This window comes from Poecilia formosa, unplaced genomic scaffold (genome assembly GCF_000485575.1).
Source record: "Poecilia formosa unplaced genomic scaffold, Poecilia_formosa-5.1.2 Scaffold39, whole genome shotgun sequence".
Taxonomy (NCBI): Eukaryota; Metazoa; Chordata; class Actinopteri; order Cyprinodontiformes; family Poeciliidae; genus Poecilia; species Poecilia formosa.
The window spans coordinates 2,451,009-2,472,006 of record NW_006799978.1 but is presented as its reverse complement, the minus strand read 5'-3'; the positions used below and the strand labels follow the sequence as shown (position 1 = coordinate 2,472,006).

At 38.5% G+C, this 20,998-nt stretch overlaps 1 protein-coding gene across 1 annotated transcript; it reads right to left on the bottom strand.

Moving 5' to 3' along the window:
* Positions 1-1,578: 1,578 nt before the first annotated feature.
* gpm6aa (glycoprotein M6Aa) lies at positions 1,579-20,794 on the bottom strand. Its single transcript, XM_007551056.2, has 7 exons — positions 20,274-20,794; positions 6,918-7,110; positions 6,556-6,712; positions 5,152-5,305; positions 4,588-4,664; positions 3,986-4,051; positions 1,579-2,608 (listed from the first exon to the last, which is right to left on the bottom strand). The coding sequence occupies exons 1-7, from the start codon at positions 20,308-20,310 to the stop codon at positions 2,456-2,458; spliced, it is 837 nt and encodes a 278-aa protein (XP_007551118.1). The 5' UTR covers positions 20,311-20,794; the 3' UTR covers positions 1,579-2,455.
* Between the last annotated feature and the right edge of the window lie 204 nt (positions 20,795-20,998).

The window sequence follows — 20,998 nt, the reverse complement described above, 5'->3', positions numbered from 1 at the left end:
TCATAAAATCAAATAATCTAAACTTAAGTATTTTTTTTACTTTTTTTTGTTTGCCTTTCACTATATAATAGACTATTAAATAAATTTTTTCATAAATCTTTTTTTACTTTTTTGTTTTGATTTTTTCAGTTTTTTTTCGGGTTTTTTGTTTGGGTTTCTGACCTTCGTGCTTTTCCTTGTTTTTTTTTGTTTTTTTGGGTTGCTTTGCCTGCTATCTGATTCTCCGTTTTTCTTTTTTTATTTTTTTTTTTTTGTTTTTTTGTTGTTTTTGTTTCGTCTTGTTTATGCTTTTTTACCTTCTTCCTTTTTCTGTTGTCAGTTGGAGCTAGCTTCTGCATTTACTTAGTGTGTCGTAGTTTCTTATCGCTTATGTTTTTTTGCTGTTTTTTTGTTTGGTGTGTATGATAGAGTCTTCTATCTGTGTGGGGATGCTGTTTTTTGCTGTGGATTTGGTTTGTTTTTGTGCTTGGGGGTCGCTTATATTCGCTCACCTGTATTTGTTTCATGTTTATTATTTTTTTTAATCATACGCACTCCCGTTTATTTTATTTTTTACCTGGATCTTTTTTTTTCTTTTTTTTTGTTCATCTACTTGTTTTTATTAACTTTTTCCAAGATGAATCTTGACCAGTTTTTTTTTTTCTTGTGCTGCTTTTTATTTTACTTTTTTTCACGGTGTGATATTGTATGAAGGCTCTCTAGAGGCTAAATAATGTACAGTTTTCTCTTATAATTTTTCACCATTGCCCGAGTGATTTTTGTTTATGCCTTCACATTTGATGGTACATGTCGGATCCGTTACTTTTAGCTGTTGTGAGTTGGTTGTTGAAACTTGCTTTTCTTTTGGGGGTTTGGTTGTTCCTGTTTGGTGTGATTGGCTGTTTCTGATTGAGGGGGGTAGTTGTGCGGGTTTTTTTGTCGTTCTTTTATTTTTTGTTATGTTGTTTGTCTCATGTTCTTTCAGCGATGGTTTTAATCTGTTTGTAAACTTTGTTTTTTGAGGTCTATGCTTCCGGTCTGTTCTGAGCTGTATGAGGTGCTGTGGGGGTGGGGGTTTCCTTGGTGCGGGTCTGGATGGGGGTTTGTTCCCTTGGGGGGCTGTGTCTTGCGGTGCTAGGGAGGGAGGTATGGTTTTGAGTCGCTTAGATTCTTTTAGGGTGTTTCCTTGCCACACCATAACCGTCCCCAGTGATTTGATATTCTTTTCTGCCTGTGTGGTTCTTGAGCTTTTGGTTTATCAGCGCAGCGGTTAGATCTAGTGTGCACCGTGGAAGTGACGTTTGTGGGTTAAGCTGGTTGTGAGAGGGTGTTAAGTGAGCCGCCTGTCATGGCTTGACGGGGTTTTTCTGCAGCGGTCTGTCCCCATGTGTTGGCGCCAGATTTCCTTTCCTGAAGCACTCGTAACTTCTGTGCCACGCCTGTTAGTCTTGTCTTGTTGCTCCACCAAGGACCGACGTTACAGCAGAAACTTCTCAGCTTCAGGCTCATTCTTTTTAGTTCAGATTGATGGAGACTGGATACGTTTCTTTTTAATTTTCTTTAAACAGAAGTGCAAAAACATAAAGATCATCTTTGATGTCACCATATTTACAGTGCAGAGTTTTGCTTAAACACAAGATTAGTATTCATAATGCTCTGCTTTCCGAAAATAGATTTAAATGACAAGGTTATACTCCTCAGTTAAATTTAACTTGGCTCGTTCCCCCTTTATATTAATAATAATTTCTGTTTAGCAGAGATTTCTTTGCATCGATTTGGTTCTTAATATTTAGTTGGTTTGCTACTTCATAATGAAAAACAAACTGAATAGTTGTTTATTGTGAAAGTGTGTCTTAATCCCTGGGAATCCTGGCAAAATTTGCATTTTTTAAGGTGTGAGATGCAAAATATTTTCAAAAACTAACCATTCATTCATTTAAAACACTCTTACACATGAAATCTCCACACACACACATGAGAAATGTGCTTAAAAACCCTTTAAAGCCCCTGTTGACCCCCTCAGAAATCAATGAAAAAGAAATAAATTATGAATGAGCAAAATTACCAAATAAAAACAAAAGATTTATACACAAACTATAATAAAACTTAAAAAAGCTGAAATATTACTGCTACTTCTGATTCTACAAACTACACTAAAACTACAATCAGCACTAAACGACTCGTATTCAAGAATAATACAACTGCCATGACGATGATTAGAAAAACCCATCCACGAGAGAGGTAAAGGGGCGTTTTTTTTTTCATTTGAGATGCTGCTTGTGACGAAGGAGCTTTGTGAGAAGCACCTCCAGACCACATTGTCACATGACGCACCGGTTACATCAGCAGTGCCGAGGGCCCTAGGCGCCATCCGCCCCCCCTCAGGAGGGGATGGTTGAGAGAGACAGAGAGAAAGCAAGAGGAGAGGCGGGGGGGAGAGAGGCCGGAGTGGCAGGGCCAGGCCTCGCGCTGGACTCTATGTGTACGCGTTGAGGCGCTCCTTGGAGCGAGTGGAGTGGATGTCATGAAGCTCCTGCTCCTCTTTGGACTTGATGTCCTCGTACTTCTGCATGCGGCAGGCATCCTTCACGTAGGCCCAGTTGGCAGACAGAACCATCAAGTAGTGGATCTGTGAGGAAAATGGAGAAATGCAAAATAAACAAGAGAAATGAATTAATTTGACACTGTTCACAATATAGAAGCCATTTTCTTAAATTGTGTGATGTTACAACCTCAGTTTATTACACCTTTTAGATGGAATACCACTGGTTTACTGTACAAGATAAGAAGACATTACTGTAGATCTGAATTCGATTCAGGATGATGAGAGTTTTGGACAGATGCAAAACTGTCACTTTGTACTGAAAGTGGTAGCATAGAGGAAAGGATAGTCAGGTAACTCAGGACGTGTGGTAGGTGAAGGTACTAAAGAAGCTGAGGATTGGCAACATGACAGAAAGGTAAATGTCACATATCTGGAAGGTTTGTAGAAACCTGTTTTAGTGTGAAGTCTTTTTCTTGTGACCTGACAGATTTTTCTATGAGCTTGTATATCATTGTCATGTGATTACTTTTTTTTATTGTTATTTAATTCCAAGAACATTTTTGTTGAAATATTTGTTATTAAAATACGCAGCTCAACAAGGAGAAGCAGAGAGGGTCATAATAGAAAACATGGAGTGCTGAAAGATGGAGATTTTGCCACCTTGTTACTATGTTGTTTATTATTATTAATTTGGTGGTCCACCAGGTGGCAGCATAATGCCAGTCCATGCCTTGAACCATGACGTTACCATGGTAGCAGAGATTATAATGGATGTTTTGTGCTTTAATAAGACAGCTTCTCCTGTCGGTCTGACTCCTGCACCGCTCGACCTTTCTAAGATCCAGTCAGCTCCTTCAGATTACACGTTTGGATTCAGTTGCTCCCTTTTGTCTGTGTTCCCGTTAAAGATTCTTGGCCGTGTTTGTGTGGTTCAGAACTGCCAGCATTGGCTGGAGGTTCTGTTGTGGTTTCTGTTTGGCAGAGAAACAATCAGAGGAGGCATTGAGTCCAGCCACAGTTCGCGCCATTGGTTTCTGTCTAGCAACCACTTTCTGCTTCTCAGAAAATGGCTTCGCACAAATTACTGAGCGATGTTTGCAACAATCTCTGAGCCTTTCTTTTCCCTGTTTCCATGACAACAGCATGACATGCCCGCCGCCTCCAAAAGAGGGAGGGAGACGAACCCTGTCTCTTTCACTGCACCAAAATGTCTTCTTTCTTCTGTCTACCTCTTTTATCTCCCAGGGAATCACAAGGAGAAACAACAAAATGTCACCAGTTTCCCAGCGTTTTTCCTCAGTTTCCTGCAGCTAATCAGAGGAATGCACATTCTTCTTAAAACAAATGAGATCATGCACAAGCCAGAGCTGATGTATTCTGCTGGTATCTCTAGAGTTCTGCGTTTGGGAGATGTTGAGGTACATTTGAAATAATGATTTCATTTTGCTGTTGGTGGCTCACCATTGCAATAACGGCGGCTCCTGCTCCAGCGAGGGCACAGATGAAGAGGTGGAACGTCATATCCAGCTGCAAACAAATCACACCATCTTAATCACTGACACAGAACTGGCTGGTTTTAATTGTAACATTCAGATTAGTAAGAATTACAAAGAAATAGCCATTAAAATATCAGTTAACTCTGCCTCCATCCATAAAAATGGAGGCAGAATTAACTGATTACCAGTCCTGCATAATAAACACCACTGGTGCATAATTTTGAAGTAAATGTTTTATTAAGCTTTTCAACTAAAGATATAAAAAGTCTGGTGTGCATTTGTATTACCCCACAAATCTATGTTGGTAGCTGCAAATCTTGAGTGTTATTCTCAGTGGGAGGTCCTGTGGTTTGATTTGTGCCATATCCTGCTGTAAACTTCGACATAGCTTTAGCCCCAACCTGTCTGCTGTGTTCTGCTCATCTGTGCACTGTTTTATGTAGGTATCAAAACGGATACCTACATAACCTCCATTATTTATGGCTAGGTTTGGTTCTGCACACATGGTTCTTTCACTTATCTTGAAAGAGTGCAATAAATAACATTTTCTGTCACTGCATCTTTTACCTCAGTAGATCCACACATCCTGTAGAACTTCTCTGATCCAGCACACACAGTTTTTGCTTCAGCAAGCGGGACAATGCCTGCAATAAGCAGTTACAGTTTTATTGTCAGGTGAGTTTTTCTTCTTTTATCAGAGCACAGAAACAATCTGCAAAATGTAGAAACGGCTTCCATAAAACAGTTCTCATATGAACAAGAGACACAGAGACAAGTTCTCATTGTCTCTGTGGTGGCAAATTGTTGTTGACACTCAATCGCTGTGTGAGTGCCTGCTGGTGGTTAATGGGCTGGAATATATGGCACTAATTCTACTATCATAAGCATAATCTGATTTGAAAACATTAAGAGCACTTCAGACAAACCTGGCTTTGATGTATCACAATTTCAGAGTTGAATATTGGCCTTCATATAAGTTCACTTCATATAAGTGCAGCCACTAGTTTGCTATAGATTTTTCTGACCTAGAGCAGCTGTTCTGGGTGCATGATCTACACATGAACTTCAAAAGTTGTGAATAAATCTGAGAGCAATGGACAGGGTAAAGAATCGGAGAAAAAAAGTTGTTACCGTATTGACGCGGGTCGAGGCACAGTGACGCCCCCTCCAGCACAGTGTCGTTTTGGCAAATATTCCAGATGTTGAAATATATAAAGACAGGAATGGAGGTGAACGCTGTCACTCCGAGCCAGGCCAGCATGAAGATGTAAGTCAGCATGATGAACTGAAAATGAACACAGGAAACCAGATAACTACTGAAAAGAATATGACATCTTAGTAAGATCATAAATGTAAGGTAAATATTGCTTTTTCCTGGTCACATTTTCAGAACTTCTGCAGCAAGTAGTACTGGTTTCTTTATGCTCTGGCTGCTGGATTTCTGTTGTTTCCCTACTTTTGATTGTGTAGAGAATCAGAATGTTGATGACACTTATAAATAATTGCGGATGTTGAGCACAGATACAAGATGTATGGAGGAGAAACCCAAGTGTTGCACAACTTTACCCAAGAATAGACGATCAAAATGTAGCTCATGATTCAAACAAAAACAGAACTTAAACAATCCTGAAGGATTGGTCAGTCCTGTGTGTCCTGGTTGTCCAAGCCTTCTTAATAAAATTAATTTACTCTCCAATCTCAGTTCCCCTCCTCAGCTGAATGATCTTCTGGGGAGGAGTTGTCATGAGGGACTGATCAGCCAATCAGAAGCGGACATGGGTTAATATGAGAGCACTGTGCCAAGATCTACAAATAATAGTGTTATTTTAAAAACATTAAAATTAACAAACCATTCTGAACATTTTAAGCATAAGGTGGTTTGCAGGTCATATGGTGGAAATCTATGAATGACATTTGCAGAAATAAATTATTTTGGACTTGAAAAAGTTTGTTTCTATAACAGTTTTAAAAAATGTAAAGGAAACACTTGATATGTTTACATGTTTACGGTAATCTTCTATTAATTTAGATAATTTGAGTTAATTGAAAGGTTGGCTAATTCAGGATTTCTTTGACTTAAATGCTTATATTTGAAGATCTTTACACTTTGTGGGCGTTTAAGAGCCTTTGGTTTCTCCTGTTGACCTCCAGGGTCTTAAGAAGAAGCTTAGCTTCCTGTTGCCTTGAATCAGCTCTGCTTCATTTTTCTATTTCTGTCAAATATCTATTTGGTGATGCTAACAAGTTTATTTAAACCATAGCTTACTTTCTTTATTATATTATCTTTTAAGTTACTATGTCTGAAGATGATCTTGACAGGAAATCTGCAAGCACTGGTTGCTTTTTAATCACTTTAATTTGAGTTTTTGTAGTTTAAGACGTGACAGTATGATATCAAGAAATTATAACCAAGACACAATGTTAATACAATACCAGTCTGCTGTGTTCCTTAGTTTGTTCATTAATATTCCCCATCAAACCGCTCAGGCCTTGAGAGTTTAAACTCTGTGTATGGTGAAGCATGCAGACTCATACCCAAGCGCTGACACAGCGTCCACAGGTGGTGATCTTGAAGTCTCCATACAGATCCTTAATGGCTCCGCTGGTGAAGAATCCCTCCACCATCAGTAGGATGCCATAGACGAAGAAAGCCGAAGCAATGCCATAGATCACATATTTGATTATGTCAATCCTGCAGAGTAGATATAGAAAACCATTTTGTTCTTCAAATTACTCTGTAGTATAGAAATTCACAATAACTTCACACAAAGAAAAAATTTAGCAATATACACAAACTTTCACATTCTTCAGCAATATTAGAAACTGATTTGAGGGATTATTTTTATCCTCATTTTCACTGAACAGTTTCTCTTTGCAAACTGATGTTTTTCACTCACATGGTGAAGACGTCCAGCGCATCCACTGGGCTCCTCACAACCTCAAAGTAGTTCTGGAGGATGGTGACGGTGCCCGACAGGGCTTCGTGCCCGCAGCCGCAGAACAGGGCCACGCCCGCATACAGCAGGATGGTAGCTACCAGGGACGGGTACGGGATGCCGCCCAGGCATTTGATGCAACACTCCAAGCATCCTGGAAACACAGCCAGGTTCCTCGGTTAGTTGACTGAGTCAGAGCAAAATTCAAGAAGACTTTTCAAGCCTGGAGACACGACTTTCCCGTCTGCAGGATTATAAATAATTCAGTCCAACATCACAAATGAGGAAACTCCATCAGAAGGTTGTACCAGTGTCTCAGTTCACTGGTGGAGAATCTGCATCATTCAGACGAGAGTTGAGCAGCAGATATCCATGCATGGAAAAAGAAACTTCCAAGACTAAATCTGAGAATGGTTTTCTATGGTTTAGAAATAATTTTCTTTAGGATAACGAGGAGCATGTCAATTCTAAAATACCACATTGATAAACGAGATTTGGACAGACTGCTTTCTGAATTAAGATTGACACCATAACTCAAATCAGAATAAGTCTATTAGTGACAAGAGATGAAAATTATGACAGCTAAAGGCACACACACACACACACATCATTTGCGTATGTTAAGATGTGCAGTTCCTATTCTATTCTATTCTATTCTATTCTATTCTATTCTATTCTACATATGTTAAGCCAAGAAGGAGACATTTAATGTCCACTTCTTTTTCATGTTTATTATTACATTCATATTATTCTCAGTGATCCTCTGTAATATTAAAGGCTTAAAAATAATTTAATTTAATGTTTGTTTTGCAATTCTGGAAAAAGAAAATAAAGATAAATGTTTGATTCTTCCTCATTTCATTTTCTAAAACATAATCTGCATTTCTATTAAATTGAAAAGAGTCCTACTTGCATTTACATGATATCCACTCAGAAAATCTTGTAACTTTGCTAAATGTTTTGGCTTTTAGTTGCTTATGGTTCAAATTTTAAAATTTGGGCCTTTGGTTCTTTAACTGGCTCCAGTTTACATGCCAAACAAAATGTCTGAACAAAATGATTCTTTTGTTTGATTATCTGTTGTTTAAAAATGCTTATTAGGAAAAAGCTTTACCTTGGAATATGAATTGAAAATGGAACAATTACTTTACAGTTTAAAGACTCCAGCCCTATATTTATACTAAGAGTTGCCCAACCCTGTGGGCAATGCTGACATTTCATATTGGATGAAATCCCATCCTGAGATTTACATAGAGATTGTGACCTTTAACCCTGTCCTTTTGCCAGTCTTACCCCCAGAGGACCTGTGGGTGACCAGGGACTGGTTGGCTGCGGTTCCAGTTTGGAGGAGTCCGTCTTCGTCCCTGAGAGGCTGGGACTGTAAACGCTGATGTATGCAGCTGTCATATGAATTGGTTAGATTTATGAGTCACCGCCATGTCTTTGGGTGTTTGTTTGTGTTTCTGAGTCAGTCATTTTTCAGACAGCAGCAGAAGCTAAACCTATTCCCTGTGCTGCAGTAGAATAAGCTTTGCAAGGCACTGCAGCAAATAAACCAGCAGACATTTTAATAACATAAACAAAGGCTGCTTCATGCTCATTGGCTTTATGAACAATGGTTAAGTGTGCATGCATTTATTTGTTGCGAAAGAAAACCTAATTTTGTTATTGTAAATTATAACACAGATAAAAAAAGGATCAAATTCAGATTGTTTTCAGCATCAGATGTTAGCAGCAGTAACAGTCACCATCTCTCTCTGCAAATTAAGCGTCAAAATAACATCTCTGCTCCTCAACTCTGCTTCTGATTCTCAAGGTAGACCTGAGTGGAATACTGAGTAGCTGATCCGCCTGCCAGGCTGTGCTGAGCATTCAGACGGTTGGTAAGGCTCCAGCCTCTCCCAGGGTTCATTATCTGCATCCTCACCCACTGCTGTGCTGTGGAATGTGTTTTCAGACACACTCTTTAATTTTTAACCATTTTATCTGGGCGCGCAGAGAATGTTTGCTTTTCCCAACACCTTGTGCAAGTTATTTTTTTCTTTACTCCAGAATCAACCTGTGACTGTTTTCAACAACATGACAGATGAAAGAATGAAGAAGAATGTCCAGTGCACTTAGCTTCTGCATTGTTCTTGGTTTGTTGTTTGAATGATTTTGGACTAAATGAGCAGGATTTTGATGTATAGATGCTTACTCTGAATATTTTAGTGGAGGAAAATAAATCCTTGCCAACACCACAGCATGTCCATCTGACTTTTCTGAGTGTCAAAAGGAGTTTGGTTGTCCGGTTTGTAAGTATGTTGGGGATCTGACTTTATGTGGCAGTCTGTATTGCCTTGAAGCACAAACCAGTCCTTGCATACACAGAGGATGAATGGTGTCTGCACAAAGTGATTCTCTTTGTGTTAACACAGAAATGGAGAGAAGAAGAAGTGATTCTACTACCCATAGTATTCAGCATGCAGTGGATCAGTCTGCAGGTTCCTTAAAGTTTTGAAGCCATGGTTCTCAATGTGAATAAACTGGACTGCTTCTTCCAGGTTGAGGAATTCAAGTATTTTGTTGACTTGTTCACAAGCCATCGTCAATCAGAGACAGACAGACTGGAGCTTCTCTGCAGTAAAGCAGCGCAGCTCCTTTGGGTTGTGATAAGGAAAGAGTTGAAACAAAATAAACTCTCGATTCAGTTCAACATCTACATTCCAGACTTCTCTGATAATGATGTTGACCAAATCGAGGAGATCTCGGACAAACGTAGCTATACTTCCTCCTTCTATCCTGATCAGGATTTCTTCTGGATGCTTTTGAAGAATATTCAACTGGGAGCAAATGACAGAGCAGATCCAGAACCCACTGGAAGAACTTTTGTCATTTTTAGCTATAAGAAAACAGAAGTTTTGATTTTATTCAACAGAAAATGTGATTGAAAGCTTTAATGTGAGAACAGTTTCAGTCATGAGAGAGATTTATCTTCAATTTTTGGAAATATTGGTCTGTCTTGTGTCTGAAGAATGTGGAGAACAATATCTAGGTATCCAGTGGCAGGTACAATGACGTGGCAAGAGGTTTTGGCGAGGTAGTGATGCTGGACCTCCTGGGTTGAATCTTTGTGGTATGGCAATAAAGTCTAGATCTAAGAATGTTTTTTTAAAAATACCCCTAACTAACACCAGGTTTTTCTGGGACTTAAGACTGAACTTATAATTACATATTTATGGAGAATTAATATTTAATTTGAATGCTATTAGTTGTTTCTGGCTTTACTGAGGGAGGCAACAGCCCCCCTCCCCCCCAAGTTACTGTAGATCCGCCCCTGTCCCTACCGGACTTTTCCTTTCTAACACAAGTTTCCTGTTGGTGGCGTTATGTTGTTGTTTCTTCTCATCTTAAACTTGCCTCAAACATCAGATTGTTTGAAAATCCTCCAGGACAGACGGTGAGTTTGCCACCTCTCTTCTCTCAGTCTCATGACCGGATTTATTGACCCTATGGTGACTCACATGAAGCGTGATAGATGCAGCCAATCACATTTGCTATCCGGTCATCAGAGATTCACAGAAGCAGACATTAAATGTACAAGCATTTTATAGGTTTCATGCTTTACAGGTGGAGCAAAAACATGTTTTCTGGTAATAATCTCTTTTGTGGTTTTTATTTTAGACATTTTTTCTCACCTATTCAAGTCATAGCTGTGATTTTTCTCGTTCAGCGTTGATTAAAAAAACAAGACTGTGTCTCTTTATACACTTTGAAGCCGTGCCGATGAAATGTGTTGCTGCAGCCATGCAGAGACGATTTCAACATGATGGGGAAAGAGCGCTCGTATAAAAGATTTATGGCCTGGCCTCAATTGATGTTTATTACTTTTGCATTATTTACGTTCCTGCACACAGATTACACCAAGTCAAAAATCTTTCTCTCCTTCTGGTTTAATGTTGCTCATTTTCATCTGAAGCATAATCAAGTCAATTATCAATAATTCATACGGAGGAAAAACAGAAGTCTTAATTATTTTTGCTTATTAAGCTATAATTAAAATAGCCTGTTGTGCATTAGTGAGAGGACATGTTTCCATGGAAACAGCAGAGTGGAGATACAGGGTTGGATGAGCGCAGTGTGTGCATTAGTGAGGGGCTGTAACATGAGTGATGTTTTATTGATTCTCTGCTTTTAATTTTGTGGAATGGAGACACTTTGGATTCACTAAATACTGAAATATAAAGACAGAATGACCATTTGATTCCCCGATAGAAATCTATAAATATATATGTTGAATGAGCGCAGCGATGAATAAATGATACAGAGAAACAAGATTTTCTTCTCCGTAACTCTTTGCTAAACTTAACTGACCAAAGTTTGGGCCAATGAAGGATGAGGTGGAGCTGCTGGGTGCTTGATCCATAATTTAGGAGTCGCACAATACAACCGCATGGAAGCCTCTCACATGACTTATTCATGCTTTTTGCTTAGCCATGGTAAAAATAAAATATCCCATGCTATATTAGGGGTCAAGGAAGCTATAGTAGATCTGAAAATATGTAAAAACATTTTTGTTGTTTTTTTTTTTAAAGTATTTTCTGTGAACTTTAAGAATTTTGTCCTACTGTTTTTGTTGCAGATTGCCTTTACTGTGTATTGCATATCCTATTAGAAACACCTCAATCAGCTCAAAATCGGTTGAGAATCAGTTACATCTAAACACATCATGGTGCAAAATAAAAAGGATTTTAACATTTTAATTATTTAAACAAAGAACTCTGTGGGATTTGCATAATGCATCCTTATATGATAAAACCTCTCCAAAAAAAACAAACAGGTGTAAAAAGTGAATGTGACCCCAAAACACCACGGCCCAATCAGCAGACAAAGAGAAAGGATCACCGCCCCCCCACCTCACACCTCCCACCGCTGCTCCATCTGTCAGTGTCACATCCAGCAGGCAAAAGAAACACACACATCCTCAGATCCTCAGTGACCCAGTCAACTTTTCAGTGCTTAAATATGCTCAGAGCTAAATGACGTCTAGCAGAGGGAAGACGGCTCAGGATGATGGTGGGTTTCATTAACGAAGGATTTACTGCTCCTTTGAGGCACCAGAGCATCGAAATGTTGTACAAATTGAGGAAAATGCATCGTTTTACATCAGTCTCATTCATTAGTCACCTCATGCATTGTAAATGTTTAATTTCTTACTCAAGAATTGTATTTGAGATAAAACTTGAAATTCACAGCAGTATGAATAAAAGCATTTACAGTTTATCCACAGAAGTCTACATTTGACTCCTGATTAGTCTCATCAAGAAAGAGCCAGTCAACATTTTTAAATTCATTACACTGACCATCATTTGTTGAAGCCTTTTTGGAAACCTATAATCCAGTGTGTCGTGTTCAGGCACCTTTTTGTGTGTCATGGTTTTAAGCTGATTTTGGCCATTGAGTCTGTAATCGTACAGCATTAAGTGACACAAAGAATGATTAGGGTCATGGCTAAAGCTCACACTGTGACGTGTGAAAAGGAAAACATGAGTTTGGGTGTTATTCATTCATCATTTCATGAGACCAGGCTGCTTAATTATGGAGAACTTATGAAACTTCCAACACCATTTGGGTAAATAATGCTTGCAGTCATGCATTTGTACTTCCTAATACCTGCAAAAGTGAAAGTACGATCCAATATCTATAAATACTGTACAGTATAAGAAGCTGTCCAAACCAAGCAGATAAAAGGATGTGAGATGTGTTAATTTAGTTAATATCTTCATCTTGAAAACTAAAACTAGACTAAACTTTCTAATATTAGATCAGTGATAGATGATCTTCTGACCTTTGCAGTGCACCAAACACCTGCAAAACTTAAGAGATATTTGCACATTTCACCTCATTTACTTGCTTTCTTCCAAGTCCCTGTAATATATCTGTTATGGACTGTCGGTCTAGTCAAAGATCCTTCCTGTTCCAGTGTAAGTTTTTTTTTTTACTTGATAAAAAGCATTCAGAAGCTCAAATGTGAAAACATTTATCTGCCATTGTTGGTAATTTCAGTCTCTTGAGTCTGAAGAATGTGGTTGAAAACAATCAGTCATATTAACAACCATCTAATATAAATGCAATCACACTTTACACCGATCTGCCTCTGATTGGTTGCTGAGTCCTTCATGGCGTCTCGTCCAGGAAGACACATTCTGCTCAGCTTCCTTCACGGAGCTTTTTAAAGTTTGTCACCCATTTCCAAATCCAAAGTGAGGAATCTGAGAGAGTTCAGTACCTCCTGCCATCTGAGTGACCTCCTGGCAGACAGGACTGCTGCAGCAGCAGAAAAACCAGCTGAAAGGAAAGGAGGAGTCAGATTCCCCGAGACGAAACACAAAACGTGCAGGAAGAGAAATCAGCGTAAATAGCTGCGTCTGACCCACAGTAGACACCGTTGTCGTCTTCAGGTCTGAGAAGCCGTCATAAAGGCGATTCTGCAACTTTTAATATCTCCTCCCCTTTTTTCTTACCCCAATATTGTAGATAGTTAAGATATTAGATATTATTTTCAAAGTTCAGTTCCTTCCTATAACTTCTGTTGCAAAGCAGAATTAAGTTTAAAATCCTTTCCTTTATCATATTTGTTTCTTTTCAAACTCATATTTAGGATAGGAGTCTCAGTTGTCACATTAAAAGTACCTTTTGAAAATAACCTTTAAGAAGGCATTAAACATACTTCTTATTAAGCTCACATTCCTGTTTTAATTTTTTTTTTATTGGTCTGATGTTCTAATTTTAAATATGTTTCATTAGCTGTAAATGTAAAGTTATTACCACTTAGGAGAAATAAAGGTGCTAAAACATCACTTTGTATAACTTATAATGTGTTTCACTTGGTGATGGAGTTATTGAAATAAATTGACGTTTCAATAATACTCCAATTTGTTCAGTGTGGCTGTAGGAATGTTATGTTTGATTAATACATGAACCTTTATCTGAGAAACATGGATAATCCAGTAACTTCTTTAAATCTAAGGTGGATTTCAACAAGAGTTTAAAGACTGTAAATATGAATAATCTTCTTTACTTTATTATAGGTTCTTTCCTCTTCAAGTTCTCAAATCTAAAAACATATTTTATCAGGGAAAATTCAGAAATTTGTGGGGTTTCTTTTTTATAGTAACAATGCTCCTTGGCAACATGTTTCATTCCTTTGGAAATGAGAAATACTTTGTATTTTTTTATTTCTTTGTGCTGCATTTGTTTGAAAAATACATTTGGAGGTTATGCAGCAGAGTAGAGGATCTGGATTGTGGCCAAAAAAAAAAAAAAAGCTAATCAAATCCTCCAGTAGAAGAGTGAGACGTCGTCCCACAACAGTGTGTGACCAGGCCTGGTTATAGGCTCTCGTGGTTGTTTGGTTCTTCCATGTATTTCTGAAGTTTCAGTATGTTTAGTTCCTTCAGATTTTGTGAGATCTCAGTAATATCAGATTAAATTGTCTGCTGGAGAAGAACTGACGAGGTTTTCATGGGAACAACTCACTTACTCAACTCTGCTGCTCAACTAAAAAGTGCTTTTACCTCACAAATGTAGTATCATTTAAGGTGAAATGGAAAGGAATGCAGCTAATTGCCAGGTCTTTAATTAATTGATTACAACTAATTGCATTTTAATCAAACCATTTATTCACAAATTAAGCAACATTTTCAATTCAGAAACCCTTTTTGCTGCTAAATTACTAAAGGTTGTATTGCTTTTAATCAGATATTTATTTTATTCAACCGTCAGACTGGTGCAAAGTACTTCTCTACACATACAGCTTCCCAGTGTTTAGGAAACCCTGATCATTCTTGGAGCTTCTCTAGTGGACTGGAGACGCTGACATTCGCGGTGGGGACGTGTGTGCTGCTGCTACATGTTTAGCGTTGAGATGCTTTTTTATGCTTGAATAGCTGCACTGATAGGCTAACTCCTTTTAGCACAACTTGAACACAATAGTCTTTTCCAGTGTTCCATCAGACCAGCTTAGAAGCAGAAATGAACCCCAATGGGTCTAGAGAAGCAGTTTGTCATCTATCACTGTTGTTAGTGTGTCAGATATACAGGTGTACCAAAAACACACCAATATAAAGGTGTCATATCTTTACATAGGGGAAAAAAAAGGGATTAATTGCATTTAAATTGCATATAGGTTCAAATCTATGTAATTAGCAGAAATAAATCTGGGTAGAAATGTGAAGTCAGGTAACCTGAATGTCTTCAGTATGAAAAATCAAATCTGATCCTACTAGAACAATGCACTTAACAGAGGAGAAAACAGAACCATCAGTAGAGAATACCTAATCATGTTTGTTTGGTTATGATTAGTTTGCACCACAATGCATCCAATCAGACATGATTGCTGGTGCTCGTTATCAGAGGAGTTATGTATGGGGGCAGGGAGGTGGTGGGTCGTTCGCGGACTTAAAGGGAAAGGAGGGCGGGGGGGATGGTGGATCTGTGTCAGTGTGAGGGTATAACATGCTTGTCTCGTTGCTTTCCTTGCTCCGTTTTATGCCGCTCCCCCTCTCACTGCACACCATTTCTCCTGTAGCGAGCGGCAAGCGCTCTTTTTCTTTCCTGCTCCCCCATCTCCTCTGCGCATGTTTAATCAACCAGTATGGTTGCCATGCCAACCCCAGCGCGAAATCTGAGAATAGAGCGAGTACTTCAGAGCCATGACCCACTTTACTGTATGTCAACAAATTCAGTGGGACAATAGTGAATGAGACGCACTTCACACACGAGCCCTCAGGGCCAAGGGGCCGATGAGGGCCAGGTCCAAAGGCCTGGCGAACAATTTCCTCTTTTTCTCCTCAGAGATACAAGAGTCTGAGAAAAACTGCATGCCTGATAGACTGGGGGCGTTCTTTTGTTTAACTTCATTCCAGGAACTAAGCGATAAATGTAAAAAGAAAAACGCCAGAGATTTGCATGAAATGAACTCACTATGAAGAAAGAAGGAATGTAGGAATTTCATGAGAAAGCTGCAAAGCAAAACCTTATTCTGCTATTTAATGTTCTCAAGTTTATCTGACCAGCAACTTAAACTTTACTAAAGCATACTACTGCTTGATAATTTTACTACAGCAATATTACAGTCATGTTTATTACCACTATTAGATGTTGAATCACAGGATTTACAGTACAATCAGTTGTTTTGGCACAATAAGAAGTCGTCACGATGTTTTCAGAGAAAAGTCTCAAAAAAGGTGAAAAGAACAATTGGAGGAAGTCCCCTGACTTCTTCAGGGCTGGACAGGTTAGGACTCCAAACAATGAGACAGGGAGGAGCGCACCGAGGACACAAGACTCATGTTTTATAACACGGCCAAAACTGGACAAATTCTGCTGCTGCACCCTGACCTGACCTCAGTTTCACCAGGGTCCTCACTGCTGCACAGACTCTTTATAACAGTCTGAACATTTGGCAGTAATAAAGCTTTATTGGATTTATGGATGTTCCACAAATCCTCAGATAACATGATGCTGAAGAGATTTTATTTATAAATCTAAAGTCCTTTGACTTTACAAATCAGGATGGATCAGTTTGTGGTTATTTAACTAAATAAAAAATACTGTTTTAGTGCTTAACATCAAACTGAGCTAAACCCTTCAGAGCTGCTGAATGGTTAATAAACTTAACCTGTCTATTAGATAAGTTGAAAACAACTTACTAAAAATTGTCATTAATATTGTGTTGCATTGTATATTAAATACAAATATACATAAATGAAACATGTAGTTCTAGAATAATTAAATCTAAATAAGTTTAAAAATAATTTACTTTTACTTTTTTGTATTTTAAAGTAAAAATTACATTTAAAAAATTTGAGTAAACAGACCTTATTTACTGAGCCGTAATCACAATTCATACATCTTTACATGTTTTTCAACTTAAAAGAAATGAAAGTCGCTTACTCAATGACTCTATTGAGGATTAAAAAAAATTGTTATATGTCACTTAATCAGATGTTATCTGTAAATAAATAAATTCATTTGTGTTTGTTTAAGTATAAATATCTTTTAGAAAAAGAATAAGAAATAGAATCTGTTCAATCATTTTACTTACTGAATTTTCTGTTTGTCTTCCATATTAAGACCTGGAAAACCAAATGTAAAGTTTTGAAACTATTTCATTTAAAACCACCTGTCCTTCAGAATAATGATAAAGCCATTCTCTAATAATAGAGGAACCTATGTCTGGATGTAACCCGAGGTTTCAAACTTGTATACCATACTGATTATAGTTGTGTTAAAAAAAAAAAACATCATTTAGATCAGAACATCAATTTTGAGTTTTGATTTTCCATATGGCGTCTGTGATGGATTCACAAGATTATAAAGTTTCCCTTTTTCTGGATTTATAAAAAACGTTGATCATGGACTAAAGAGAGTTGAAGGGATAATTTGGGGTTACAGGCATTGATTGGAGTGGATTTTCATATGAATCAGCTTTGCGCTTTGGGTGTGACGGTGGATTGAGTGTAACGGTGAGCAAAGAAGCCAGTTAACTGTGAGACGTGCGGTAGAAATGAGCAGACAGGGTTGTTGTTGCCATTTTGTTGAAAAACTCAGAAGTGGCAGAAACAGGACATTAAAAAAACCACTGGAGTCTCTTTTACAAGATGAGTCGTCCATGAAAATTAAAACTTATGAAGGAAGTGATGCAGTTTTGTTTTCAGAAAGAGGAGAGATGAGAAGATTGTGAAGATTGTTGTACTGAAAACAGTTTGAGTTTGATGCAAGTTTAAAATTGAAACATTCTTAAAATTCTGTGAACCTTTCAAAAGTATCGCTAAACTCCAGGATAAAGTAACATGTTGTGTTTGTTTCGTAGAGTCTCTATTTTAGGCTGATAAAAATATCAATAAGGTCCTTGATATGTATCTGATGCCAAGTAAGAATCCTCATCAAACCTCAGAAGCAGAAGGACACGCTGTGCCTTGTGGAGCAGCTTCTTGGCTCAGGCTGGGCTAACAGGTGGACTTTTCTCTGTTTTTCCATTGAGCATCAATCAGCACACTGACTGGGTACATTTTCAAAACTTCAGTTTGAATTATTTGTGAACAGTTTTACTCCTCATGTTGTCATTTTTAAGGGGTTCCTTGGAAAACTAATCTTCTTAGCCTCATGTCTGTGTTTCAAAAAGGTTGTTGCTTTGCTTCCCTGTGGCGTCTGGCCACTTTCATGTGTGGAGTGGACCCCTACTGTCGGCCAGCAGCTCAATGAGCTGGTGCATCTGACTCATAATCTGAGATTTGCAGCCTCAGAAGAGGAAGACAGAAGGGAATTAGCGGGCAGTGAGTGCACTCAGTGACACCCGCAACCAGGAATTAAAAACATGTTTTAGAAATTGATTTTCTCTTTGTGTGGGAAAGTTCTTTTGAAATAGTCAGAGATCCATGTGATCCGATACTTTCAGACTCCATCTCTTGTGTCTCAGCACCAAAGTGTGACTCTTGCTTCTGAGTAATGATTGTTACAGTGGATTACAGGATTTTACAGAAAGATGGGCATGAAATCAAAGAGGACAGCCTCAGTCTTCATCTCGCCTCTTCAGTGAAGTCATTCTGATCATGTGGCCTCTTCAAAGAGGATCTGTTAGTCACTGCTTTAATATCAGATGCATCAAGTTTCTGTCTAATATCTTTATTAACCAGAGGCTTATTTAGCTAATGTTTGAAAGCTGCTTTAAGTCGATGTAGTAGTTAAGGTGTTAACAGGATATTAAAAACTTTTAATCTCTTTTTTTTCTTCGAGCTTTCAAGGAGTTTTGTTTTAGCAAACAAATAATCATTGAACACTATTGAACTGAATGTGTCATTTTGTGTCATTACTCCTGGATCCATATGAAGGATGTCAGTCTGAAGTAGTCAAATGTAAGATAAAGAGACAAAATGAAGATTAATAAAGTAAATAAATGTCAAGTAATAACACATTTATTCATTTTTGTTTCTATATTTAAATTTCATACTAAAAGATTTTGTCATCCATCAGATTGATTTTATCACCTTAATGAACAGATTCTTATTAAAAATATACATTAATCATAATGAGACTTTTACCTGAATAATTAATTTCAAAGAATAGTTTAATTTTTTTAAAATTTTTTTTTTTAAATTAAATATAGATCACTTATATGATTTAGGAAGCACAGCCATATGCCACTTATATTTGGTCTTTAATTTACAGATATTTATGTATGGAGCATATGACATCACTAGCATTGTTATGGTAACAGGTTGATTTGATTTAGTTTATTTTTAACTGCCTTAGAAATTCTGGTCTCTCTCAATGAGACTTTAGCCTGAATAATAATAATGATAATAATGATAATGTTTTTTTTTAAGTAAAATATTAAAATTATAGATGCATACAGTTTTTGTGTTTGGGTAACATATGTTATGTTGACTCTCAGTCTCTTGCACAAAACCACTCCAGAATTGTTCTGTCTCGATATTTCTGTCATTCCTGCAGCTCCTCAGGTCTGTCTTTCTGTTTTATGTTCACTGTGTGTTCACACACACACATACACACACACACACACATGCCTTTTCCTCTATTTGCAGTGAGTTGGTTTGATTCTGCAGCTCTATAAGTCTGGCCGCCTCAGTCATTCGCAGACACAGTGAATTATTTCTGCATAACTGAAGTGTAATCAGAAGGAGTGGGCGAATAGAAATTAGATGATAAGGACGGATCTGTGGCAGCTGCTGCAGCTCGTGTGTGTGATGCAGAGGAGAGGGACTGGAGGAGGGGAGCAAAACACAAACATATGAAGCCATGCCTGTCACATGAAGTGGATTTCAGGAGGGGAGAGTTCAGGCACAAACAAAGATGTTTTTGACGTGACATGTCAAGATTTCTTTTGTAATACTGACATCGTTTTAAATGTTTCACTCCATAAAGCAATAAATAATCTTCTCCCTTCCCTGCATTAAAGTTTCCTTTAAATCATTCATGCTGGGATTTCATGCAAAGCAAACGTTGCTCCTGTTTGAAGTAAATTAAAAAGCTCCTCCATTAAATCAACAGTGAGCATTGAAAAGCATTGCAACACTGGAGACAAAGAGCAGAACCAGAGGCTCGGTTTGGTTCGTGTTTTTCTCTGAGCCGTCACGACAAGCATGAAATCCTCATGGAGCACACAAAGGCAGCCCAGCCACGGCTGCAGCCGTTCACGCCCCTCTGGCGACCCAAGCAGCTCACTCAGACACGATACCCAACAAAGAACGCACCGCAAACTGCTGCCCGCCTAACCCACCAGCAACACAATCTCTGTTTCATGTCAAACCTTACCTTTCTGGGTCTGCCCCTCGTCCAGGTCTTCTTCCATGCTGCTGATTCTGTTTTAGACTAACTGAAAAAGCCTGCTTGGATTGAAGGCTGAAAATCTGAATTATATCAGAGATAATCCACAGAAGACTTCCTCTTTGCTTCTCTTGTATCACTTTCCCGCTGTCTCTGTGTCTCTAGTGGACGCTGAGACTGGCTGTCAGCTGTGGTTTCTGTCAGGTGTCTGGATGATGCAAAGGAATCAGTGAGTCTTTGTGGTGCTGTCCACTGTGAGCCGCCGTGCCGAGTGCTGAAAACCTCCCTGGTCCCTGGCGGAGGAAGAGGAGGAGGAAGGGGAGGTGGAAGGGGGCTTGGACTGAGCAGAGGGTGGTCTTTATGAGGCAGCAGAGAGAATGTGGAACAAAAGCCTGTTTCTGAGAGCGAACCCGTTTCTGGAAAATGTGGAGTTAGAACAGCGAGGCATGCAGAAGGTTTAGACGGCTGAGACCCTCAGCCTGTGGCATGTTCTCCGTCATGTTGAGTTTGTTTGAACATTACTTGGTTTAAACGCCCCTGGATTTCCAGACAGAATGGTTACACCCATTATCACCCCCCCCACACACACACACACTGTAGCTCTGCTGCATTAACTCATTCCCACCCTAAATGAGGGAGGGGGCAACTGATTTTCAAATAGGATTCTCCTAATCCTGTTAGTCATACTGATTCAATTACACAATCACCAAGTA